The sequence below is a fragment of the Rhinoderma darwinii genome, chromosome 7 (genome assembly GCF_050947455.1).
Source record: "Rhinoderma darwinii isolate aRhiDar2 chromosome 7, aRhiDar2.hap1, whole genome shotgun sequence".
NCBI lineage: Eukaryota > Metazoa > Chordata > Amphibia > Anura > Rhinodermatidae > Rhinoderma > Rhinoderma darwinii.
In genome coordinates this window covers 16,941,229-16,968,337 of record NC_134693.1, presented here as the reverse complement: position 1 = coordinate 16,968,337, position 27,109 = coordinate 16,941,229, and the positions used below count along the sequence as shown (strand labels likewise).

Sequence of the window (27,109 nt, the reverse complement as noted above, 5' to 3'; positions counted from 1 at the left end):
CCGAGCATGTGTGCGGCTCTCTGTCTTGATTCTTATGGGAACTACGGAAACAGCCGAGCAAGTGGGCATTTATCTATCAGACATTTATGGCATATTCTGAGGAAGGTAAAACAACCCTTTGAGGCCATGTTCACACGGTATAATTTCAGGAGCAAAATACAAGAATGAACGCTCGTATTATGCCCCGAAATACACTTGAAATATGCCTGCAAACTGCGTCCCGTGGATTTCATTCACTTACTAAAATCTTGTCTGCGACCAGCCTTGAGATTTCGTGGGCATCCTTCAATACTGAGGGAGGTAATGATGAAAGGGACGCTGCCTTTAAACCTGAAAAAAAACAGGATATTAACCATGTAAAACATAAATGTAGAAGACACAGAGAGAACAGACATCAATAACTCGTCTTATTACCATAGTTCTTCTCCTGTGTGTGTCCTTTTGATAGCAAGTACGTGTAAGAGATGGAGTCCTCATTCCCTGCCACATGCTTCACTTCAAAGTGAAAGTTCTGAACATTTGGATACATTGTGCCAAGGTGGCACAACTCCAAAAAATGGGTAGCAAAAAGCGTAAAAGCCTAAAAAGGACAAAATATGTCAAAATGGGAGGAAAAAAACAAGAGTTGTGTAAACTATGCCGACATGATGCCGTTGCATGGAGACGAACAATCGTAGAAACATCTGTTCATCCCTATACTATTATTGCTCCAGTTGAAGGCACCAAACCAAACGAGCGCCGATCGACAAACTGTATTGTCGATCAGCGCTTCTTTAAAGGTGATACACACGGGAATATCTGCCCCTAGCCTAAGGGTATGTACACACTGCCTATTTTCGGCCGTTTTTCGGGCCAAAACGGCTGAAAATACAGGGGCTGAACGCCTTCAAACATCTCCCCGTTGTTTTGAATTTTAAAAACGGCATTCCGTTCCCACAGGCCTATTTTACGTGGCCCTTTATAAAAACGGCGTGTAAAAAAAACGCCCCATAAAAAAAGAAGTGCATGTCACTTCTTGAGCCATTTTTGGAGCAGTTTTCATTAGGTCAATAGAAAAACAGCTGCAAAAGCGGCGGTAAAAAAATGCATAAAAAATGCTTGATGCTTTAAAAACGGCTGAAAATCAGAGGCTGTTTTTCCTTTGAAATCAGTTCCGTATTTTACAGGCGTTATTAGTTTAGCGTGTGAACATGCCCTGGTAGTGCAGCGGACCTGCCACCATAATGTGACTCACTTAAATAGTGCAAGATAGTATGATGACAGATCCGCTTTAGGGTAAACTGATCAAAGAAAAATAAAACGTACCCTTGATCCTATAAGGTGTTCACAGACGGCATAGCAGATGCCAATTCCTTCCTCCGCACTCGTGCCTCTTCCCAGTTCATCAATTATTATCAAGGATTTTTCATTTGCATTCTGTATGATGTATGTAATCTGTAAAAAAAAAATGTAAGTATTGAAAATAAAACGTACATTTCTTCTGATCCCGTTCCTTAAGGGGGATGTCTGCTTTATAAAGGGCCTATAGATGTAATAGAGGGAGATCCTCTGTTTGAGACCCCCGTCCATGAGCTCATTCATTTCCGTGGCTGCCATTTAAGTGGCAGATTCCCTGTAGAAATTTCCGTGACTTAAAATCTGTCCCACACATGTGAATGGGGATGTTTCTGCAACATCTGCATGGATTTCTGCAATGCCCATTCAGATGAATGTGATCGTTGCAGAAATGTTTGCAACAAATCTACAGCATGTGAACTGACCCTTTTGCTTCCCCTGAGAATTTGCCACCAATTTCCCCCAGTGATAACAGCTGATTCTGGGTAATCCCTGCATTGGCATTATTGTGGGAACGGCCCTTATTATCTCCATGTTCATTTTGTATCGTCTGGTCCGGTTCTATTTATCTATTGCTTATTTGTACCTTAAGGCCCTATTACACCGGCTGATAATCAGCGCTCATTTGCTCCTGTCACACGGAGCTATGGACAGGGACGAGCGGTCGTTACTCCGATCCCTCGTCCCCATACGTTATTATCATGTCGGCAGCGCGTCTCCCTGTTTACACAGAGATGTGCTGCCGACAACGATAATATTTCACTTTTTTAAAACGATACGATCAGCAGATGATTGGGTGTTTGCTGGTTCATCTGCTGATCGCTGCCCTGTTTACACAGGACAATTATCAGCAACGAGCGTTCTATGAACGCTCGTCTACACGATAATCGCCCAGCGTAAAACCGCTTTACTCCTGCACTGGAGATTATTACATTTTATCACTATTTGATATCACATTTTATAATTGGATTATACATGTGATTGTTGTATTGTTTCTTTAGTGCTGACTTTTGACTAAAGGGGGTTTTACACTGGACAATTATCGGGCAGACGATCTTTCATACAACGCTCGTTGACAATAATTGCCCTGTGTAAACGGGCAAACGCTAGTTATATCTCTTTTAAATTTGCTTTTCCATGTTTGTGTGTACTTGTTATTTGTCACAGTTTGTATCACATATTTGGATATAGTTTGTAGTGCAGTCTACCCATATTTTTCAGTATTTCATGGTTGTTTACCTCTGTGAAGCAGGTTGTTTATATGGTTGTTTACCTCTGTGCACTATTCCCTCTAAGTTGTGCGCTCTGGAAATAACAGGAGTTAAAAATACCATATCCTCAGGCCCCATGCACACGACTGTGTTTTTTCTCCGTAATTACGGACCCATTCATTTCTATGGGCTACCGACACCTTTCCGTATTTTTTACGGATGGGTGTCTGTTCAGTAAAAATAATCCCTAAAATATAGAATATCTCCTATTCTTGTCCGTAATTATGGCACGGACTCCCCATAGTCCCCAGTCTGAGGGCGTTTCCGTAATTACTAACGGCTACGGATTTGCACCTGTAGCCGTCCGTAATTCTGGACACGTTACTAGGCGACGCCAGGTTTTTAGATGTTGTATATCATTTGTGGTTTCCTTCTTCTTTGCGGTTCCGTAAATAAGGATGCACTACGGACCGTATTACAGACACCGTTCCGTACATGCGGATGACTATAAATAACTCTGGATCCAGATTTACGGATGGATGAATTCTACAGTCGTGTGCATGGGGCTTTAGACTGTGTTTACACGATGCAGTAGTGTGCCCCGCACATGTTTTAACAGTTTTGCTATGCAGTTTACCGGTGCGCTGTTTTTTCAGGTGAAACGTGTTTCACCTACAAAAACTGTGCGGCCAATAACCCATGGCAAAACCGCAACAATTTGCTGCGTTTTTTTGATGCACGGCACATTATTGCATGTGTACTCCGGCCATAGGTCGCTTTAAGACAGGCATATTACTGGTGCTTTTTTTTTCAGATGAACTGCAGGAGGTTCGCTTAAATAACAGACACGTGATCTGACCACACTGTGTGAATATACCCTTAGGGTTTATTCAGACGGTGCAGTTGAGGTGTGGTTCTTACCGCACAAGCGAGAACAGCACTGCAAAAAAAAATAATGTTTTAATGATCTTTACCTGTGCTTCCTGCGCGCCACATATGGTGGCAAATGGCTTCAGTTTTGACATCAATACCACAGTTTTACCGGCAACATCATGCAGCCATTGGCCACTGCATGTGGCCGTGGTTTTGCCGCATGCGGTCGCCACAACGTGGTGATGTACCCTAGGATAGCTTGACCTGTTATTGGGTTTGTTAACATTATTAGGGCTATGTTCACACAGAGTTTTTTGACGCGAAAACCGCGCCAAAAAACTCCCGAAAATGCCTCCCCTTGATTTCAATGGGAGGCGGAGGCGTCTTTTTCCCGCAAGCAGTAAAACCGCCTCGCGGGAAAAAGAAGCGACATGCCCTATCTTCGGGCGTTTACACCTCTGATCTCCCATTGACTTCAATGAGAGGCAGAGAAAGTATATTTAGCTGCGTTTTATGCCTGCGGCGCTCAATGGCTGCGGACGAAAAACGCCGCGAAAATCGGCGTGCAGGCAGATGAAAATCTGCCTCAAACTTCCAAACAGAATTTTGAGGCAGAAATTCCGCCTGCAAAAAACTCTGTGTGCACATAGCCTTATTAGTGTGTTAATTTAACTCTTTACATTCCTTTCCAGAGCTCCCAGCTTAGAGGGATCATTGCTTCAGTGTTCGCTCTCATTCTGAATTTTGGGTGGTGCCCCCAATTTTGATCATTTTAATTGAATACCTCTTTCATTTCCTTCATGAATGTAGAGGCGTTCGTTTCAATATCGTCGTCCATTCCAATTCGAGTAAATATCTGCTCTGCGATTCTGAAGGAACAGTATTCTGCCGGGACAAATGACCCTGTAAAAGATTAACCCCCTCAGTGTGTTATTGTGTATCCAGAATGTGTAGTCCATAGCGAGCTATACTGAAGACTATGGCAACGTTGAATTGTGTTGTAGCTGTTACACAAACTTCGAATTACCCGGGATACAAGTTTTTTGTTCTGACTTCTTCTTAACATTGCAGTGAGCTGCTTATTACAACACATTCCTGCTCTCAGCAAGACGACATTCCTCCAGCTTTCATGTGTTTCTTGTGCTTACAGATTCTGCGAACAGCTGATGAATACAATGCTAAAGCTTGGAGCAAATAAATAAAAAACAAAATATCTTAAATTTAAAAAAAAATGCTAAGAGGGACCTTTAAGAAAAGATCAGAGCCCGGGCTAGATATAATATCAGCTACAGACCAGTTGTGCAAACAAATAATGTTCTGTGACTTTCACGCGTTTTGACTCGTGCAACTTTTCCCATCTTGTTGTGCTCTCACCTTAGTCGCCTTCTATTGGAGTGGGAATGTCGTGCCAATGTTGCAGTTCATTCAGTATTGCAGTTGCACTGAGACACACAAGTTATGCATCTCAATGATTTCGTATGTATGAAACTGTCGCACAATGCTAAAATTAGCGCAAAACGCACAACTAAAGTTATGGTCTTTCCCAATACAAGAACAGCTTACAGAGTACACAGCGGGCAGTGGCTGCAGTGATGTGTCTTCTCACCTATTTGTGCCATTATCTGACACAGTGCAATCTGTTTTAGGTAAGTTGATTTTCCACTCATATTTGGTCCGGTGAGTATGATAAAATTACTTCCTTCACTTATAAAGGTGTCATTGGCAACTGGTTTCCCCAGTGCTATCTTTTCTAAGATCGGGTGGCAGCTCTGCTTAATAGCTGTTGTATCTGTGAATTCTGGACGAACTGCAGAGAAAATAAAGCGTGGAGTTACCATTACTGACCATATCTGTCAAAATTATGTGCGCCTAATAGGAACTAATGTATATTGATTTTTGGCGGTAGTGACGGAATAGGGGAAAGGGGTATGTAGTCTGAAACCTCCAGAGACTGTGCTGATGCCACATGAAAGAAGCCTTATGGCGGGTTTTTTATAAGCATTTTTGGTGGTATTTTTCATTTAGTGTCATTGTCTTTTTTTCTGGCCTTTTTCAAGTCCTATAGAGAAGCCTATGAGAAAACAGCCAGAGGAAAAAAACACAATACCCAGAGAATTCTGCATTTGGATAAAATCGCCACTGAACCCAAAACACGACAAAAATGCCACAAAGCAAAACGCTTTGTATGTAGACTAATTAATATATTACTATAGACATTAAAGTAACAACTGGTCACAGCGTTTAAAAACAAAACAAAAAAACAAACGTTGAAAACGCCAACGAAAAACGCAGCCTTAGGCCTCATGCACATGGCCAGTAGCCGTCTGCACAGCCTGTGGTTATGGGCACGGACTGTCGCCCGCATTTTCGGGCCTTGCTCCCATTATAAAGCATAGGAGAACGGTCCGTAAATTCCAAAAAAAAAAAAAAAAGGTGTCCTATTTTTCGCAGGTCATTTCTATGGACCGGACACCTTCCCGTAAATATACGGGAAGGTGTCCGTGGGCCATAGAAATGTATGGATCAGCATTTTTATCCGCAAATACGGATCCGTAATTGCAGATAAAAATGCTGGTCATGTGCTAAGGAAGGATTCACACATTTACTTTTGATTCAGTTTTTTAAGCTCCGTCCAGGAGTGGATACAAAAGAGAGAAGTATACATTTTTCCTTTACTTTTCCTTCCCTTATATACAATCCTGGCTTTGGTTTACAAAAACTGCATAAAAACTGAATGTGTGACTCCAGCCTAAGGGCTTATTCAGACGAACGGGACATACGTCCGTGCAACGCGCGTGATTTTCACGCGCGTCGCATGGACCTATATTAGTCTATGGGGCCGTGCAGACAGTTGCGTGATTTTTACATCCGCTGCGATTTTGAGTCCACTGCGAAAAACTCACGACATGTCCGTTCTTTGTGCGTATTTTGCGCATCACGCACCCATTGAAGTCAATGGGTGCGTGAAAATCACGCGCACCACACGGAAGCACTTCCGTGGGACGCGCGTGATTCGCGCAACAGCTGTCAAACTTTGAATGAAAACAGAAAAGCACCACGTGCTTTTCTGTTTACAAACATCCAAACGGAGTGTCATAATGATGGCGGCTGCGCGAAAATCACGCAGCCGCGCATCCTACGGGGCTGACACACGGAGCTGTCAAGTGCCTTTTTGCGTGCGCAAAACGCCGCGTTTTTTGAGCGCGCAAAACGCACATGCTCGTGTGAATCCGGCCTAAAAGTGTAATGAAACTTTCATAAAACTTTTGACATGTCATAGTGACATGTCAGAAGTTTTGATCATTGGGGGTCCGAGCGCTGAGACCCCCACCAATAGCTAAAACATAGCGGCAGAAGCGCTTGGGTGAGCGCTGTGCTGCTTGGTTTCTGATCGCCTTTTCTCGGAGCGGTGTACGGGCTCAATAGAAAGTCTATGAGTACGTACACTGCTCGCTTGGATTTCCAAAGAAAGCCGATCAGAAGTGAAGCAGAACAGCGCTCACCTGAGCGCTTTTGCAGCTTTGTTTTAGCAATCTGTGGGGGTCTCAGTGCTCGGACCCCCACCGATCAAAACTTCTGACATGTCAAAAGTTTTTTGAAAGTTTAGTGTAAGGTCAACACAGTCTCCTCTATGGAGCAGACAGGTAAAGGCTGGTTAAGTCATTTACCAGCGTATACCTGCCCACTCCACACTCCGCACTGGAGAGAAGAATAGCGCTTTACTATATACTATACTAGTATATATTTTTCAAACATGCGTTGCATGGCATTGGGGATTTGCTTTAAACTATTTTCTTTAGCTCTAACCATACCTTTGTAAACAATTATAGTAGAGAAGTAATGGCATATTGCTAGGACCCCTACAAGTTAGCTCTGGCTCCATTACACAGTGTTTTCCTGCACAGTGACACTCCTGGCCACTCGCTTCAGATGAATAGGGCTGTTTTGCAATTCCCTGCACACTGGGTGGCCAGAAGCAATCATGTGCAGGAAAAATGCTGATGAGACCTTGGTCCCTTTGTTTTCGGAATCGGAGGAGGTCCGAGAGGTCGGACCCCCACCGAAGATTATGTTGTGGCACATCCTAGCGATATCCGATTACATTCTAATCACATAGAATTTGAGTAACGTCTATTTTATAACCTATTGTTGTACTGACATAGTGGAAGCGGACATATTTTGCGCACATAAAGTGTTGAAATTAGTTTACCATTCAATGATGAGACTGGGTTCTTACCATATTCAGAAAACGTGCAAACATTGGCAAAGGACAGCAGCATGTCCAGCATTGAGACGGAGTCTGATAACTTATAGAGGCAATGGATGTGTTCGTAGATCTCACTAAGAAGTTTACATACGATTCTGAAAATATACAAGATGAGATATTATTCTGGTTAATTATCTTAAGGATGATATAGGATCCCAGGGGATTTAATAATGGTATATATATATATCCCGTAACATCCCTGTATTTAATTTTTTATGTAGGGTGAACGCCTAGGCCTATTAAGACAAAGCAATATTCATCTAAAACGAAAGTGTAACGCCATACTCAGTATATGTGCAGCATTTAGGCTAAATTGACATGTGGCATAATTGCTGCACAACAATGTGAAGTGCAATGCAAGTGAATGGGATAAAAAAAAAAAAAAAACAGCATTCACACGCTGCAGAAAAAAAAATAAAAAAAAATTCAGGACTTCTTTTAGGACTTTCTGGTGATTTGAAAATCTATAGCATACTGTATATGTAGCGTATTTGCGCTTTATTTTTGCTGCCATGCAAAGGGGTAAATAGTCAGCAAAACCTTCGGATGCGTGTGAACTTACCTGATAATCTTATTTTTATGATTTATAATTCTGTCCTGGTTTTTAGGAAAATCATCTCTCCATGCACTGACTCCTTGCTGAGTTTGTGCTTATACGCTGCAACCAAACTGAGCACAGAGCTGCAGTGTAAAGCATGGAGGAGAAACATACCAGAAGCCTGAGCCATTCATGAAGATGTGTTTCTCAGACTTCCTTTGCCGCTTAAGCTGGTCAAAGATGTAAGCATTTACCCACCATACGATGAGTATTTGAAACTTTCAGTAAATCGACACACATGATCTGATATTTCCCATGATACAAGTGATTTTTCTGCATGGCCCCATACATTCTTCTTGGACAATATCGCGACGACCTCTGCGCTGATCATAATGCACAAATGTTCACGGGACCCCCATTTTCCCGAAAGGTGAGGGGACCCAGAGGTGGATAGGCTATAAATGGCTATGATCGGAATACCCCTTTAAACCAAATGCCGCAGACAAAAATAAAAGACAAACTTGAACATGTTGATAAATCTTACAGATAAGACATATGATAGATTTCTCTTAGAGATTCTTGACACCGTTCATTCATCTTAATTAAGTCCACTGAAGTAAAGCTGTAGGTGTTTTTCACTCTCGTCACCTGGTACAAAAAGAAAAAAGACAGTAAAGTGTTAAACTATAACCGAGAGGTTCAGCTATTCCTTGTAAGCTGCTCATACATATCAGATAGATGTTTGGTGCAGCCGTCCTCTGTCTGCAATGGTCGGTGTATGGCACTGACGGCTGAGCACACAGAATATCTGGTTAGTTCTCGCATGCACCTTTTTTTTGTTCATTTTTGTATTGTGGTTTGTATTTTTCCCCCGAAACAGCGCCACTCTTGCTCATAGGCTGTGTCTGGTATTGCAGTTCAGCTCCATTAACTTTATTTCTAACCTCATACAACCCCTTTAATGTTGACTTGCAAGACCAAGCATGCAACGCTATTTTGTCCGGTAAAATGACAGATGCCATGAGGGAGACCCAAATGATCATATTAAAACTAATGGGTTCCGTCAGCCGCCATTTGTGCCCGTCATGCGACGGATTCAGCACGCCTGTGGACATAGCCTTACATCAGTTTTCAGTTTTCATTGAATTACAACAAACAAAACAAAAAAAAAATGATCATGAAGGATCCTGAAAAATAATGGAACTGATGACAACTGATGTAAACAGACAAATTTGCGTCAGATAGGAATAAGCACATTAACTTTTTTTTTTTTACAAAAAACACTACAAATAAAAAACCATTAGTGTGAACCCTGCCTTGATGGTCTCATTCACACCTATCATGTTGCAAAAATTGCAACAAAAAACACAACAAAACTGTCACGTGTGAATGAGACCTTAGGGGTCTGGTAACATTACTATTATGCGGATCCATTTTCAGGTTCATTCCAACGACTCCTGACGAATCCCATTAAATAATAAAGTCGTCCATTATGTTTTCCTGTGTTCTTGACTGCAATAAAAGCCCTGCAGACTGCTCTATTATGCCGTCATAAAAATCCAGACGGAACGCAATAAAACGCTTAAAGGGTTATTCCCATCACAGAAAGCGATAGCATATCACTAGGATACGCCGTCACTTTATGATCTGTGGGTATTCGACTCCCGGTAACCACCACCTGTGCTGAAATTGAAGGGGCCGCAGCTCTGCTTTATGAGATAGGAATGACCCTTTAAACAACAAACCTCAGCAAAAAAATTCACAGTATTGCATAGCGCATCTCTATGATATCAGAACAACTTAGTCTAGTACAAGACAAATGCAGCAATTTTACCTGAATATATCGAAATAAATAAAAAATAATATACCTTAACAAACTCTGCAGGGAGGGTTTGCTGCACGTTCCCTTCCATGTTTATCTGAATGAAGAATCCTCGAGCGGTGCTGAAACTGGTCCTTAATGGTAAACTGTACTTGTCAGATAGCTGGGATATCATTCCTGTACACAAATAAAACCGTAACTTTCACACAGAAATCCCTTCTTATAAGAATATTAGAACTAATATGGCGTGATATGAAGTAACATGAACGGATGATATAGAGAGGTAGGATATTAAAAGCTGCTCTGCAGGTACAGCATGACATGATACACCAGGGTCCATGTATTAATGAAGGCGTATTATGCACCAATGAAATTGGAGAAGGTGGATGGTGAGAATTGCACCTGATTGATTAAAAGCCGCACGTATCTTAATAAATCTGGTGCATTTAGAAATGTCTGCATGTTTGAATGTCTTTTTAAGCTGCTATTTTTTTAAACTTTTGCCTTTGATAAATAGTCTGTGGGTAGGAACACACTAGGCGGAGACTCTGCGTTAAACTTCACAGCGTATCCGCCCTGGAAGCCGCAGGGAATTCCGTCTGAAAAACCGCACCAAATATTGGTACAGTTTTTCGGGGCGGCATGTCCGCTGCGGAAATCCTCCAGGGAAAAAAAAAAAGTTTAGACGTAACCCGGCCGTAGTTATGGCAAGGCGTCCATCACGTCTGAGTGTAGCCCGGCCTCCTTGTATGTCGCTGTAGTCCATGTGACCACTGCAGCCCTTCATTGGCTGCAGCAGTCACATGCGAGGAAACGTAATCCCAGGAGGCCGGCTTCACTCAGAATAGGGGATCGCGTCACTAGGAATACGGCTGGGGGGGGTTTAAGTATGACTCTTTTTTTTTTTTTTTATTAATTTCAAATAAAAATAATTTCTTTTTTTCTCACTTTCGATTTTTGCAGCGGAATCGCAGCATTTTGGCTGCAAAAGTTGCAACACGTAGCTTTTACCCCCCCCCCCCAATGAATTCAATGGGAAACCTGCAACAGAAGAGCAGCGATTCTGCAGAATAAATTGACATGCTGCGGTTTAAAAAAACGCTCCGCAGGTAATTTTATGAATGATTTTGTGGATGGGATTTGTTCAAATCTCACCTGCGCTGCTACTACTGTATTACGCTGCAGATTTTCCACAATAAAGTCCGTTGCGGAAAAACCAAAGTGTTTTCGCCTAGTGTATTCCTACCATTAGGCCTTAGGGTATGTTCACACGGCTTATTTTCAGCCGATTTTCGGGCCATAAACGCCTTGAAAAAGGGCTGAAAATATGGGGGGCTGAACGCCTGCAAACATCTGCCTAATGACTTAAATTGGAAAAACGGCATTTCATTCCCATGGGGCGTTTTTTTTTTACGTGGCCGTTTGTAAAAATGGCACGTAAAAAAACGCCTTGTAATAAAGAAGTGCATGTCACTTCTTGAGCCGTTTTTCATTGTCTCAATAGAAAACCAGCTCCAAAAACGACCGCAAAAAGTGCCTCACAAAATACTAGTTGCTTAAAAAACAGCTGAAAATCAGAGGCTGTGTTCCCCTTGAAAACAGCTCCGTATTTTACACCTGTTTTTTGTTTAGTGTGTGAACATAGCCTTATTCACACGGACTTATATAATTCAATGTGCCCGTTGACACGGCTGTTTCAACAAACCATACGAAAGGTCCGTGAGAAAATAGAACATATTTTTTCACGCTTCACGCATCCCTCCATAAACTCTAGTCTATGGAGGATGCGTGATATCGCGTCCCGCAGCGCAGAGCACGGATGCACCACGGATGTGAAAAACACCCATTTTTCACGTCTGAGATGCGCAACACCCGTCTGAATCTAGCCTTAAGGTATATTTATAGCTTAACCATGCCCACTTTTCTCAGCTGTTTTCCTTTTCGGAGTGAGAGGAAATTCTCCAAAGCTCATGGAAGGCAGATGGGGAGGGAAATATCTTAAAGTGGTTTACCCATGGAGGACATTTATGACATATCCACAGGATATTCAAAAAAGAAAGTGTTTGAAGCAGCACAAATCCCGATATCAGGAGCAGTGACACGCTGTAAGATCAGACAAACCCAGTCTGACGTAATGTAATCCTCAGAATCCTGCTGTTCAACCACGCTTTTTCGGAGGATATCCACAGGATATGTCATAAATGTCAGACAGATGCGGGTCCCACCTCTCGGACACTCACCTATATCTAGAACGGAGCCCCCCAAGAGTTTTTTGCAGGAGGAAAATTCTGCCTCAAAATTCCGTTTTTAGTGCTACGGGCAAAAAACTCTGCGAAATACACTTTCTCTGCCTCCCATTGATGTCAATGGGAGGGCAGAGGGGTAAACGCGCGAAGATAGGGCATGTTACTTCTTTCTCCCGCGAGGCAGTTTTACCGCTCGCGGGAGAAAACTGCCTCCGCCTCCCATTGAAATCAATGGGAGGCATTTTCGGACGGTTTTTGACGAGTTTTGCGGAGCGGTTTCCGCGCCCAAAAACTTGTTCATGTGTGAACAGGGCCCAACTGTGCTCACGCTGCTTCCCGGCCACTTCCTGATTACGTGGTCGGGAGTTACAGAAACAGCGTAACTCTCTGAGCTACTCTGTTTCCGTAACTCCCATAGAACTGAATAGTAGTTACGGAAACAGCATAGCTCGCATGTTACGCTGTTTTCGTAACTCCCGACCACGTAATGAGTAAATGGTTGTGAGGCAGCGTGAGCACAAGAAGCTAGAACAGGGTTTAGGGGGCCCCGTTCTAAAGATAAGTGCGGGTCCTGTGGATATGTCATAAATGACATTCATGGAAAAACCCCTTTAAGCTATTTTCACATCTGCGTTTGAAGGTCTGTAAAAGATTCCGTCAAACTTGAAGGGAAAAATAGCTCCGCATGCAGCGCTATTTTTCCACTCAAAATGACAGACACCTCGTCAGAAATCAATGGGGCCTGTTGTGCTCCGCTGTGCTGTAATAGAGCCTAAAAGAGATGAAAAGATAAAACCTAAAGATATTAGTGTAATATATTACTATAACAACACTAAGGTTAAGGGTATGTGCACACACACTAATTACGTCCGTAATTGACGGACGTATTTCGGCCGCAAGTCCCGGACCGAACACAGTGCAAGGAGCCGGGCTCCTAGCATCATACTTATATACGATGCTAGAAGTCCCTGCCTCGCTGCAGGACAACTGTCCCGTACTGTAAACATGATTATACTACGGGACAGTTGTCCTGCAGCGAGGCAGGGACTCCTAGCATCGTACATAAGTATGATGCTAGGAGCCCGGCTCCTTGCACTGTGTTCAGTCCGGGACTTGCGGCCGAAATACGTCCGTCAATTACGGACGTAATTAGTGTGTGTGCACATACCCTTAATGTTCACACCAGCTCCCATCAGTCCGTTGTTCTGATCCGTCAGAGGAGCAGAACAAGGGACTAACCGGAAGTGCCGCTTCCGTTGCACCACGGACACCACCGACGGACGACGCAACCCATTGACTTACTTTAATTAATTTTGCTGGCTTTCCGTCGGGGTGTCCGTGGTTTTACATGAAACAATAGTGCAGCATGCTGCACTATTGTTTCCGGTAATGTCGGCCGGATCTGCGACGGAGGTGTGAATCGGTCCTAATAGAAATAAGCTGGATCTGTGAAATAACAAGTAAACAGATAAATGATAGAAAGTGAGATGAAAGTTTTTCTGGCTTTGGTCAATACCAGCAATGTCGTCTACAATTTCTGCATAAGTCCTTCTGGCAATATCGAGGAACTCATTTATATTTGGCTTTACCGCATAACATTTCTGAGTTCTCATGTTGAGGCATCCTCTGGTGTATCTGGTATCATCGTTAATAACGGTTTTAATTTTTTCAAGTATGATGTTAAACCTAAAAGAGGAAAACATGAGCAGGTGAGATTGCTGGCTTTAGACTGGGGCTATACCATGCCTTTTGTTTGCATGACTTGCGGTACAATCTGGCATTATAGCCACTTGCACCACGATTTCAATGTTTCCAACTGGAAAAAAGTTATAGCAGGGAAAAAGGAAAAGGGAGGAAACCTCCAGCTCACCAGCTTCACACTCCTGTGTTAAGTATCGCCCGGATCAGCCGCCACGGCTCGCGGCAAGAAACAATAGCAACGAAGAGAAAGGATCCAGCGATGTATATTGTAGATAAGGGAAAACTGAGTTCCCACTTTATTGAAAAATAATCCACGAACAGTGATACAAAGTAACGGAAACACCAGGAGGGTGACAAGGTGGTAGAATGGCAAAGAAAGAAGCCTACGCGTTTCAAGCACTGGCTGTGCTCTTAGTCATGGCTCAGACGAATGAGCTGCTGCAAGGCATGGGGGTAAATATATCCTGGGAAAGGTAGAAGGATGTACCTGGAACGTAACAACGCCCTCTAATATGGTAATTTCGGATCCAGGAAACTAGATCAATAAATCGGTATGTATAAAATATAAACTGAATATAGCTAGTGTACCCGGAGGAAAACTAAAATGGAATGTAAATGTAAGTTATATAATGCTGGTAGAAAAAATGAAAAATGAATGTGTAACTGGAATGTCCATATATTTAGCACTTGCAGAGCGTCATAAGTCGAAATTAAATATATCAGAACAGAGGAATAGAAAAATTTATATACAATATACATAACATAAACCAATAAATATGCACAATGAAGAAAATAATACGTGACATGATAAAAAAAGAAATGTATAAACATATAATTCACTGACCGGAACAGTAAAGTCGGCAAATGAGAGCCGTAACTGATAACAAATTCATACGTTTACATAGGGATTTAAATATATTTTTTGTAATGGTATATAGTACCAAAGTTACTAATGCCATAAATGATATTGTGACTGACGTCGGCCAGAATATATAGAAATACATATAAATAAGATGAATGACATATTAATGGAAACAAACCCCATAAGGGAGATATTTATAAAGATAAAATGTAAGACATAAAAACGAAATATCTTGTGAACGAGATATTAACCAAAATTATGGGTATGTGATGAAATGGATAAACACTGACACAGAGATATCAAAAGATGGGAGATACAAAATTCAAATAAATAAATGAATATAATCTCATAATTGGACTTTGTTTAATATTATTAATAGAATATGGAATGAGATAATGATTTAATGAAATGCACATAAATACAGCAGCAGTAATGTACAGATCATAATAATGAGGAGCTAAATAATGTAAAAATATCAATAATGGAACATCAATTCTTTACGGAGGTTAAGACCTTGTGGAAATCTAGTATTTAAATGATAAATCCAAAATGCCTCACGAGTTTGTAACCTGTGTTTAAGATCGCCTCCTCTATGAGTTTTAATCATTTTTTCTATGGCATATATACGAAAATAATTGATGTTTCGATTATGACAGGAAATAAAATGCCTACTTGCATTGGAAATATTAACTATGGCCGGATTCCTGATGTAACTAAGATGTTCTAGTATCCTCACCTTTAGTCTCCTTGTGGTGCAACCCACATATTTTAGATTGCAGTGTGAACATTCCACTATGTAGACAACATGGTCACTATTACAATTGATGTGGGTTTTGATAGGAAAACTGGTTGTATTATCACAATTTGAAAAAGTTTTAGTACTTTTACTGAAGGTGCAAACTTTACACGGGTGAGACCCACATTTATAATACCCTGTGTATTGTAACCAAGTTGGAGGTTTGGTATTAGATGGCAAGTGTGATGGAGAAAGAATATTACCCAATGTTGGAGCTCGACGAGAGACTATATGGTAGCCGTTTTTCAGTATTGATTCCAATTTGGGATCATCAAACAAAATTGGAATATATCGATGTATCATATTACGTATCTCTTGAAATTGATTGTTATATTGTAAGATAAGCGTCGGTTTAGACAAGTTGTTAGTTTTTGATAGATCCCTATTTGGATGATGTATGGAAAGTAGATCTTTCCTGTCTTTAAGATTAACAATGGCCTGAGCCCTATCTAGGGTCCATCTTTTATAACCTCTTTTTGTTAATTTGTTAAAAATATTTGCTTGTTCCTGCAAGAAACCTTGGTTGGTAGTACAGTTTCTTTTCGCCCTGGTCAATTCACCTACAGGTATAGATGAAATGGTGTGACTAGGATGATTACTAGCGGCATGAAGGATTGTGTTACCCGAAATGGGTTTATGGAAGATCTCTGTTTGAATACTTTTACCTGCCAATCCTGTTAGTGTCAAATCCAAAAAATGTATACTGGCTGGGTGATGAATATATGTAAATGCCAGATTGAAGAGATTGGAGTTGATATATTCAAGAAATTTAGGTATGGCAGATACATCATCCTCCCAAATGATCAGGAGGTCATCAATGTATCTGCCATACCAATGGATGTGTTGGAGAAACGGATTGTGGGCAGAGAAGAGGGTGGTTTCCTCCCACCACGCCATAACTAAATTGGCAATGGAGGGGGAAAACTTAGCACCCATGGAGACTCCTCTATTTTGGAGAAAGTAATGTCCCTCATAATTGAAGAAATTATGAGTCATCAGGAATGACAATACCTCAAGCATGAACGCTTGCAACCTGATATCATATGAACTATATTTTCCTACATGATGTTTTAGAGCTTGAATAGCTATGTGATGGGGTATAGAGGTGTATAACGCTACTACATCACAGCTTAACCAGGTATAGTTAGGATTCCATATCTTATTGTCAAATATGTATAGTACATCCTTGGTGTCTCTAAGATGTCCAGGGGTGCGCTGTACCAAAGGCTGTAACAAGAAATCGAGCCACTCAGAGACACCTCTCTCTCCTATCCAAATAGAAGTTCTTGCCCTTGGTCTTAATTTTGCCCCCAATAAAGATTTCGATATTTTTCAAACATTGTTAGATATCAATAAGTTTATCCGTAATTTGACTATCAAAAGGCATTTTTTGTTAGACACAGATGCATCTGCAACAAATAATTCGATTTCTCCTGATATAGTTCCATTAGATAACAACATATATCGTTCACTCATGTTTGATGAGCAAGTCACCTTACTTCATCTAGTAGATCTGGCTGAACAAAATATACTGCCTTTAGACTCACTGGCGACTAAATTCCCCATATCCAATCCAACTTATTATCCCACTCAGTCCAGAACTGATTCGATGGACAAATTTCAGTCCATCATTGAAAGGGAATTGCACAATATTGCCAGTCACAGTCGAAAAACGAAATCACAATACAATCTCACTATTAGTCAAAAAGATGCGATCAAATCCCTCAAAGACAATAGAGAGATTGTAATTCGTCAGTCGGATAAAGGGGGAAGTGTTACTGTAATGGATCGCAGTGTGTACGTTCATCAAATAACAGAATTATTGGGCGACACTGAAACATACACTAAATTGGATTGTAACCCTACCTCTAAATTTCAAGAGTCTCTTATCGTGTTACTCAATAGGGGTTTGGATGATGGAATTATAACACAAAAACAACTTAATTATTTGTCAGTCAAGTATCCTGTCACTCCTATTTTATATGCATTACCCAAGACTCATAAGGGTATCATCCCCCCACCCATGCGTCCTATTGTCTCAGGTATCGGGTCACTCACAGAGAAGCTCTCTGAGTGGCTCGATTTCTTGTTACAGCCTTTGGTACAGCGCACCCCTGGACATCTTAGAGACACCAAGGATGTACTATACATATTTGACAATAAGATATGGAATCCTAACTATACCTGGTTAAGCTGTGATGTAGTAGCGTTATACACCTCTATACCCCATCACATAGCTATTCAAGCTCTAAAACATCATGTAGGAAAATATAGTTCATATGATATCAGGTTGCAAGCGTTCATGCTTGAGGTATTGTCATTCCTGATGACTCATAATTTCTTCAATTATGAGGGACATTACTTTCTCCAAAATAGAGGAGTCTCCATGGGTGCTAAGTTTTCCCCCTCCATTGCCAATTTAGTTATGGCGTGGTGGGAGGAAACCACCCTCTTCTCTGCCCACAATCCGTTTCTCCAACACATCCATTGGTATGGCAGATACATTGATGACCTCCTGATCATTTGGGAGGATGATGTATCTGCCATACCTAAATTTCTTGAATATATCAACTCCAATCTCTTCAATCTGGCATTTACATATATTCATCACCCAGCCAGTATACATTTTTTGGATTTGACACTAACAGGATTGGCAGGTAAAAGTATTCAAACAGAGATCTTCCATAAACCCATTTCGGGTAACACAATCCTTCATGCCGCTAGTAATCATCCTAGTCACACCATTTCATCTATACCTGTAGGTGAATTGACCAGGGCGAAAAGAAACTGTACTACCAACCAAGGTTTCTTGCAGGAACAAGCAAATATTTTTAACAAATTAACAAAAAGAGGTTATAAAAGATGGACCCTAGATAGGGCTCAGGCCATTGTTAATCTTAAAGACAGGAAAGATCTACTTTCCATACATCATCCAAATAGGGATCTATCAAAAACTAACAACTTGTCTAAACCGACTCTTATCTTACAATATAACAATCAATTTCAAGAGATACGTAATATGATACATCGATATATTCCAATTTTGTTTGATGATCCCAAATTGGAATCAATACTGAAAAACGGCTACCATATAGTCTCTCGTCGAGCTCCAACATTGGGTAATATTCTTTCTCCATCACACTTGCCATCTAATACCAAACCTCCAACTTGGTTACAATACACAGGGTATTATAAATGTGGGTCTCACCCGTGTAAAGTTTGCACCTTCAGTAAAAGTACTAAAACTTTTTCAAATTGTGATAATACAACCAGTTTTCCTATCAAAACCCACATCAATTGTAATAGTGACCATGTTGTCTACATAGTGGAATGTTCACACTGCAATCTAAAATATGTGGGTTGCACCACAAGGAGACTAAAGGTGAGGATACTAGAACATCTTAGTTACATCAGGAATCCGGCCATAGTTAATATTTCCAATGCAAGTAGGCATTTTATTTCCTGTCATAATCGAAACATCAATTATTTTCGTATATATGCCATAGAAAAAATGATTAAAACTCATAGAGGAGGCGATCTTAAACACAGGTTACAAACTCGTGAGGCATTTTGGATTTATCATTTAAATACTAGATTTCCACAAGGTCTTAACCTCCGTAAAGAATTGATGTTCCATTATTGATATTTTTACATTATTTAGCTCCTCATTATTATGATCTGTACATTACTGCTGCTGTATTTATGTGCATTTCATTAAATCATTATCTCATTCCATATTCTATTAATAATATTAAACAAAGTCCAATTATGAGATTATATTCATTTATTTATTTGAATTTTGTATCTCCCATCTTTTGATATCTCTGTGTCAGTGTTTATCCATTTCATCACATACCCATAATTTTGGTTAATATCTCGTTCACAAGATATTTCGTTTTTATGTCTTACATTTTATCTTTATAAATATCTCCCTTATGGGGTTTGTTTCCATTAATATGTTATTCACCTTATTTATATGTATTTCTATATATTCTGGCCGACGTCAGTCACAATATCATTTATGGCATTAGTAACTTTGGTACTATATACCATTACAAAAAATATATTTAAATCCCTATGTAAACGTATGAATTTGTTATCAGTTACGGCTCTCATTTGCCGACTTTACTGTTCCGGTCAGTGAATTATATGTTTATACATTTCTTTTTTTATCATGTCACGTATTATTTTCTTCATTGTGCATATTTATTGGTTTATGTTATGTATATTGTATATAAATTTTTCTATTCCTCTGTTCTGATATATTTAATTTCGACTTATGACGCTCTGCAAGTGCTAAATATATGGACATTCCAGTTACACATTCATTTTTCATTTTTTCTACCAGCATTATATAACTTACATTTACATTCCATTTTAGTTTTCCTCCGGGTACACTAGCTATATTCAGTTTATATTTTATACATACCGATTTATTGATCTAGTTTCCTGGATCCGAAATTACCATATTAGAGGGCGTTGTTACGTTCCAGGTACATCCTTCTACCTTTCCCAGGATATATTTACCCCCATGCCTTGCAGCAGCTCATTCGTCTGAGCCATGACTAAGAGCACAGCCAGTGCTTGAAACGCGTAGGCTTCTTTCTTTGCCATTCTACCACCTTGTCACCCTCCTGGTGTTTCCGTTACTTTGTATCACTGTTCGTGGATTATTTTTCAATAAAGTGGGAACTCAGTTTTCCCTTATCTACAATATACATCGCTGGATCCTTTCTCTTCGTTGCTATTGGAAAAAAGTTACCTTATCCTCACATATACAGGAAATTAATAGTGAAAAAAATTTCAGGGACTTAGAAAATCACTGGATCAGGGAATAGAGGATTGTTCAGATTTGGTTAAAGGAAATAAAAATAAAATGCAGACACAGCTTAACAAAGCGAAAACAGCTCCTGATTTTCAGACGTTTTTGTAGCTACTCGCGTTTTCTGCTGCGTATTTTACGGCTGTTATTGGAGTTGTTTTTCAATAGAGTCCATGAAAAACGGCTCCAAAAACGTCCCAAGAAGTGACATGCACTTCTTTTTGCGCAGGCGTCTTTTTACGCGCCGTATTTTGACAGCGACGCATAAAATTAAGCCTCGTGGGAACAGAACACCGTAAATCCCATTGCAAGCAATGGGCAGATGTTTGGAGGCGTAATGGTGCCGTTTTTTCAGGCATAATTCGAGGCGTAAACGGCCCGAATTACGTCTGAAACCACTGCGTGTGAACAAACTCTTAGTTATCAAGTTTACAACAGCAAATAGCACCTATCTGAGAGAGACAGCAAACTAGAGAGTTGCACCTAAATGCATGCTACGTAGTAATGATAAAACGCATTAACCTACTAATATAGAAGTGTGCAGTCCACTAATGCTGCTCTGTATATTTTGTGATCTTAAGGCTACATTCACACGAGCGTGACAGATTTATGCGCGTAAAATCTGTCCGTGTGCGTTGCGTTTTGCATCAGTGTGCTTTGCGAGTAACATGTGTTTTTCACACACTCGAGCACTTTCTTTTTTTTTTCAACGTAATTGATGCTTAAAACATGGACAGCACATGGATCTGTGTCCGTGTGCTGTGCGTGGTTTTCACCCACACATTGACTTCAAGCAATGGGCACTCACTGTGTGAAAACTCACGCATGTGTGAATAGCCCCATTGAATTCAATGGGTTCATGTGCTGTGCGTTGTTTCAATGCACAGCACACGGACAAGAATCACGCTCATGTGAATGAGCACTAAGCTTTGTGGTGTGTGTGTGTGTGTGTATATATATATATATATATATATATATATATCTGTATAACTCACACTCTGAAGACATCAGCAAAGGTCCTAATGACTTTATAAAAACAGTAAGGCCCCATGCACACGACCGTATTTTTCATCAGTAATTCCGGACAGTAATTACTGACCCATTCATTTATATTGGTCACGGACACCATTCAGTATTTTTACTGATGGGTGCCGTACTGAAAAAATTATAGAACCTGTCCTGCTCTTGTCAGTAATTACGGCAACGACTCTCCCATAGAAGTCTATGGGAGCTTCCGTAAATACGGACGGCTACAGATGTACATCCATATACAGTCCGTATTTACGGAAGCGTTGTGTGCAACATGCTGGTCATTTGCATCCTCCCTGTTTTTACGGATCCGTATTTCGGGATAGATGAAAATATGGTCGTGTGCATGGGGCCTTAGGCTTTGTTCACAAGGTGCAACTTTGATCTTTTGGGAATAACGGCGTTCTGTTCCCACAGGGCGTTTTTTAAGCAGCCGTGTTTAAAAACGGGCATAAAAAACGCTGCAAAAAAGCAAGTTGCTTTAAAAACGGCTGAAAATCAGGGGCTGTTTTCCCTTGAAAACAGCTCCGTATTTTCAGCCGTTTTCTGTTAAGCGTGGGAACATACCCTTAAATGTTATAGTTATAACTGATAATCCTACATATGTAAAGTGCTGTGATCTTCACTTACCTGGGATCATCTATTGATGAATAATACGCTTGGATTAGGGGTGTTTTGCATTTTTTCAGAACGGCCTATGATATATAAATATAGAATAAATGTACATTTAAAAACACGTGCTGAGTATATGACCATCTACACTAGTTCATGATGAGGATGAAATCAAAATGTGAAGGAAACTAAGTACCATGTATAAAGTCAGGCTGAAACCTATGTCTTAGGGTATGTTCACACGCACTAATTACGGACGTAATTCGGGCGTTTTTGCCCCGAATTACGTCCGAAAAATGCGCCTCGATAGCGTTGACAAACATCTGCCCATTGAAAGCAATGGGCTGACGTTTGTCTGTTCACACGAGGCGTATATTTACGCGCCGCTGTCAAATGACGGCGCGTAAATTGACGCCCGCGTCAAAGAAGTGACCTGTCACTTCTTTGGGCGTAATTGGAGCCGTTATTCATTGACTACAATGAAAAGCAGCGCCACCAATTACGTCCGTAATGGACGCGGCGTTCAAGCGCCTGCACATGCCGTTACGGCTGAAATTACGGGGATGTTTCCTCTTGAAAACATCCCTGTAATTTCAGCCGTTACGGACGCTGCCGTGTGAACAGACCCTTAATGTAGTTCACATTCAGATAGATAGTGGTTTAAACCATTCATCACTTTCAAGCTCTGTAAATCCAACATAGTCATCCATACAAGCACTTCAGTCACCCACACAGACACATTAGAAGAAACTCAGCCAAACCTGCTGATTTTGGTGAGATCAGCCAACGATCTAATGTGTATTATGGGGGTGTCCTTACTCCCCTGACGGCAGATGTCCAGAGAAAGAAGATACGGGCACGTTTGGTTTCAACATGTCCGATTTGTTGTTCCCTCCGGAGATAAGCCGTTGCCAGAGGTACCACCTTGAACAGTTATTCAATGTGTACGGTCACCATAGGTTTTGTACATTTTATTGTATCTACTGAAGTTAAACACAATAAATTACCTTTAAAGGCTCCACAAGTTCCAGTGTGTGTTTGAGTGATATGATATATGTTATCTTTGTATCTGCTGCTTTCTCCTGTTAAATAAATCATTGTCACTCCATTAAAGATTATCAGCTTAATTATTATTACAATCTGTACAGAAGCAATCATTCACATCAAGACATAAACAACTAACTTATACATATTAAATAATAGGCCTAGTTTACACAGAGTTTTTTGGAACTGTTTTTGACACGGAAACTGCGTCGAAACCACGCCAAAAAACAGCCGAAATCACCTACCATTGATTTCAATTGAAGACGGAGGCGATTTTTTCCCTCGAGCGGAAAAAAAACGCATGCGGGTAAAAGAAGCGACATGCTCTTTCTTCCCGCGTTTCCATCTCTGACCTCCCATTGAAATAAATGGGAGGCAGAGAAAGCGTTTTTCGTGGCGTTTTATGCCCGAGGCGCTTAACGGGCGCAGCCGAATGACGCCGCAAAAAAACGCGGCAAAGAAAGGAATTTTGAGGCAGATTTTTCTGCCTGCAAAAACTCTGTGTGAACATGGCCTAAGCATCAAAATAAGCGCCAATTCATACTTCCAAAGGAAACATGGTGCACACCAGAAGTCCTGTACTGTATTACATGGGTCATGGGAAAATAGAAAATAAATGGTTAAAATGGATTCCCACCCAACAACATTAAAAGAATATGACACCAATGCCCCCTGTAGCCCCTATAGCTTTTCTCTGAGTCACTATAATGGGTTTTATTCTTTAGGCTATGCTGCAATTCTCCATACAGCACCTGGTTGGGAGTGGGGCTGTGCTAGGGAAAAGGGGCTACCATTTGTCCTAGGCATTATGGGGGTCCTAGCTGTGCGATTTCCATTAGTCCTCGATTACATAGTTAATGAATATTCCATCAATGTATGTGGCGGAAAAACCCTTTAATGTCTCCCCCGATGGCAGATGTCGGGGAAGAAGCAGGATCGGCATGTTGGATTTCAACATGCCTGATCCTTTGTTCCTGCAGGAGATAAGCTGATGATAGAAGAGTCTGGTAGTGACTTATTCGCCTCATCCCGTTGAAAGTCGGACATGCGGGTAGGTTTTAGAGGGGTTATAATATAATTAAGTATGGATTTTTGTATACAAAATGGAAATTAAATTTGATCTGTGGATACGGAGATCTCCGATCTATTGCATATTTTTAGATTTTGTATATTGTGATATAAAATTGAAAAAAAAAAAAAAGAAAGTCGGGAGTAATTTGGTTGACAGCTATTGTAGGATTATGAGCACAAATGACAATAATTATGAAAGGAAGTGAACATGTGAGCATTCTCTCAGACAACAGGTAGAACTACTTGAGGCTGACACCTTAACATTGTCCTTCAATTGGTAGGTAGTAATAAAACTGACACTAATGAAAGAGTAGAAAGTGCAGAATGCATTATAATAAAATGCAAAGTTGAATGATACTGTAACAGAATGGCCCCGAGAGAAATGTAAAAAAAATAAAAAGTGTCGTTGTATCTATCTTTAGTGAAATTACAGATTAACCTGTCAAATGTACTCAATGAAGACAATGCTGTAATGTGCTGCATACAATCTGCAAACGTACAAGGAACTGGTGTCATAACAGAGACACTGCCTGGATGGAGGATAACCAGACTTTTATGAAAAACAAAAAAATGTATATAAAATTGTCCTGATTTGGAAAAAGTCCATAGCTTCATTGCAACACTTGCAGGAAAATCACAGTATTAGGCCTCATTTACACGAGCGTGTGCGTTTTGCGCACGCAAAAAAACGCAGCGTTTTGCATGCGCAAAAGGCACTTGACAGCTCCGTGTGTCATCAGTGTATGATGCGCGGCTGCGTGATTTTCGCGCAGCCGCCATCATAGAGATGAGGCTAGTCGACGTCAGTCACTGTCCAGGGTGCTGAAAGAGTTAACTGTTCGGCAGTAACTCTTTCAGCACCCTCGACAGTGAATTCCGATCACAATATCGAGTAACCTGTTTAAAAAAAAAAGAGGTTCGTACTTACCGAGAACTTCCCGGCCGTTGCCTTGGTGACGCGTCCTTGGTGACGCGCCTCTCTTGACATCTGGCCCCACCTCCCTGGATGACGCGGCAGTCCATGTGACCGCTGCAGCCTGTGCTTGGCTTGTGATTGGCTGCAGCTGTCACTTGGACTGAATTGTCATCCCGGGTGGTCAGACTGGAGGAAGAAGCCGGGAGTTATCGGTAAGTCAGAACTTTTTTTTTTTTACACGTTCACGTATATTGGGATCGGAAGTCACTGTCCAGGGTGCTGAACCAGTTTAACTCTTTCAGCACCCTGGACAGTGACTGTCTCCTGCCGGGTTCGGTCAAAACGAGTTCGGCCGAACCCGGTGAAGTTCGGTTCGCTCATCTCTAAGACACTCCGTTCGGATGTTTGGAAACAGAAAAGCACGTGGTGCTTTTCTGTTTACATTCAGTTTGACAGCTCTTGCGCGAATCACGCAGTTCGCACGGAAGTGATTCCGTGCGACCTTCGTGGTTTTCACGCACCCATTGACTTCAATGGGTGCGTAATGCGCGAAAAACGCAGAATTTTAGAACATGTCGTGAGTTTTTTTCAGCGCACTCACGCTGAGCAAAACTCACGGACTGTCTGCATGCCCCCATAGACTTGTATAGGTCCGTGCGACCCGCGTGAAAAGCACGCGAGTCGCACGGACGTATATCACGTTCGTGTAAATGAGGCCTTAGCCCTGATTTACACGAGCGTGTGCGCTTTGCGCACGCAAAAAATGGGGCGTTTTGCATGCGCAAAAGGCACTTAACAGCTGCGTGTGTCATCAGTGTATGATGCGCGGCTTCGTGATTTTCTCGCAGCCGCCAACATTATGACACTCCGTTTGGATGTTTGTAAACAGAAAAGCACGTGGTGCTTTTCTGTTTACATTCAGAGTTTGACAGCTGTTGCGCGAATCACGCTGTTCGCACGGAACTGCTTCTGTGCGACCTGCGTAGTTTTCACGCACCCATTGACTTCAATGGGTGCGTGATGCGCGAACAGCGCACAAAGAAAGGACATGTCGTAAGTTTTACGCAGCGCACTCACGCTGCGCAAAACCCACGGACTGTCTGCACTGCCCCATAGCCTAATATAGGTGCGTACGACACGCGTGAAAAGCACACGCGTCGCACGCACGCAAAAAACGTGGTGTTTTGCCTGCGCAAAAGGCACTTAACAGCTCCGTGTGGCCTCAGCATATGATGCGCGGCTGCATGATTTTCGCGCAGCCGCCATCATTATGACACTCTGTTTGGATGTTTGTAAACAGAAAAGCACGTGGTGCTTTTCTGTTTTCATTCATCCTTTTCACAGCTGTTGCGCAAATCACTCTGGTCGCACGGAAGTGCTTCCGTGTGGCATGCGTGGTTTTCACGCACCCATTGACTTCAATGGGTGCGTGATGTGCGAAAAACGCCCAAAGAACGGACATGTCGTGACTTTTTTTCAGCGGACTCACGCAGCGTAAAAATCACGCACCTGTCTGTACGGCCCCATAGACTAATATAGGTCCGTGTGACGCGCGTGAAAATCATGCGCGTTGCACGGACGTATATCCCGTTCGTCTGAATAAGGCCTTAGGGCTCATTTACACGAGCGTGTTATTCGTCCGTGCGACGCGCGTGATTTTCACGCGTGTCGTACGGACCTATAATAGTCTACGGGGCCGTGCAGACAGTACGTGAATTTTGTGCAGCGTGAGTCCGTTGCAAAAAAGTCACGACATGTTCTATATTTGTGCGCTGTTCGCGCATCACGCACCCATTGAAGTCAATGGGTGCGTGAAAACCACGCATGCCACACGGAAGCACTTCCGTGCGACCAGCGTGATTTGCGCAACAGCTGTGAAAAGGATGAGAATCAGAGTTTGCACTCGTTCGTGTGAATCTGGCCTTACCATGATTCAGCCTCAATGTTTTCTGATTGCAAAAAAA

At 41.5% G+C, this 27,109-nt stretch overlaps 1 protein-coding gene across 3 annotated transcripts in view; it reads right to left on the bottom strand.

Annotated features, from left to right (window-relative positions):
• Positions 1-27,109, bottom strand: part of MSH4 (mutS homolog 4) — a 48,885-nt gene that overhangs the window by 1,635 nt on the left and 20,141 nt on the right. For all 3 annotated transcript variants that reach the window (XM_075832856.1, XM_075832857.1, XM_075832858.1), the window contains 11 exons: positions 23,122-23,196; positions 22,133-22,197; positions 13,809-13,978; positions 10,093-10,223; positions 8,769-8,872; positions 7,657-7,781; positions 5,026-5,226; positions 4,204-4,322; positions 1,306-1,434; positions 415-580; positions 242-330 (listed from right to left, as the gene is read on the bottom strand). In XM_075832856.1, coding sequence (XP_075688971.1) covers positions 242-330; positions 415-580; positions 1,306-1,434; positions 4,204-4,322; positions 5,026-5,226; positions 7,657-7,781; positions 8,769-8,872; positions 10,093-10,223; positions 13,809-13,978; positions 22,133-22,197; positions 23,122-23,196 — 1,374 coding nt within the window. The remainder of the gene's footprint in view (positions 1-241; positions 331-414; positions 581-1,305; positions 1,435-4,203; positions 4,323-5,025; positions 5,227-7,656; positions 7,782-8,768; positions 8,873-10,092; positions 10,224-13,808; positions 13,979-22,132; positions 22,198-23,121; positions 23,197-27,109) is intronic.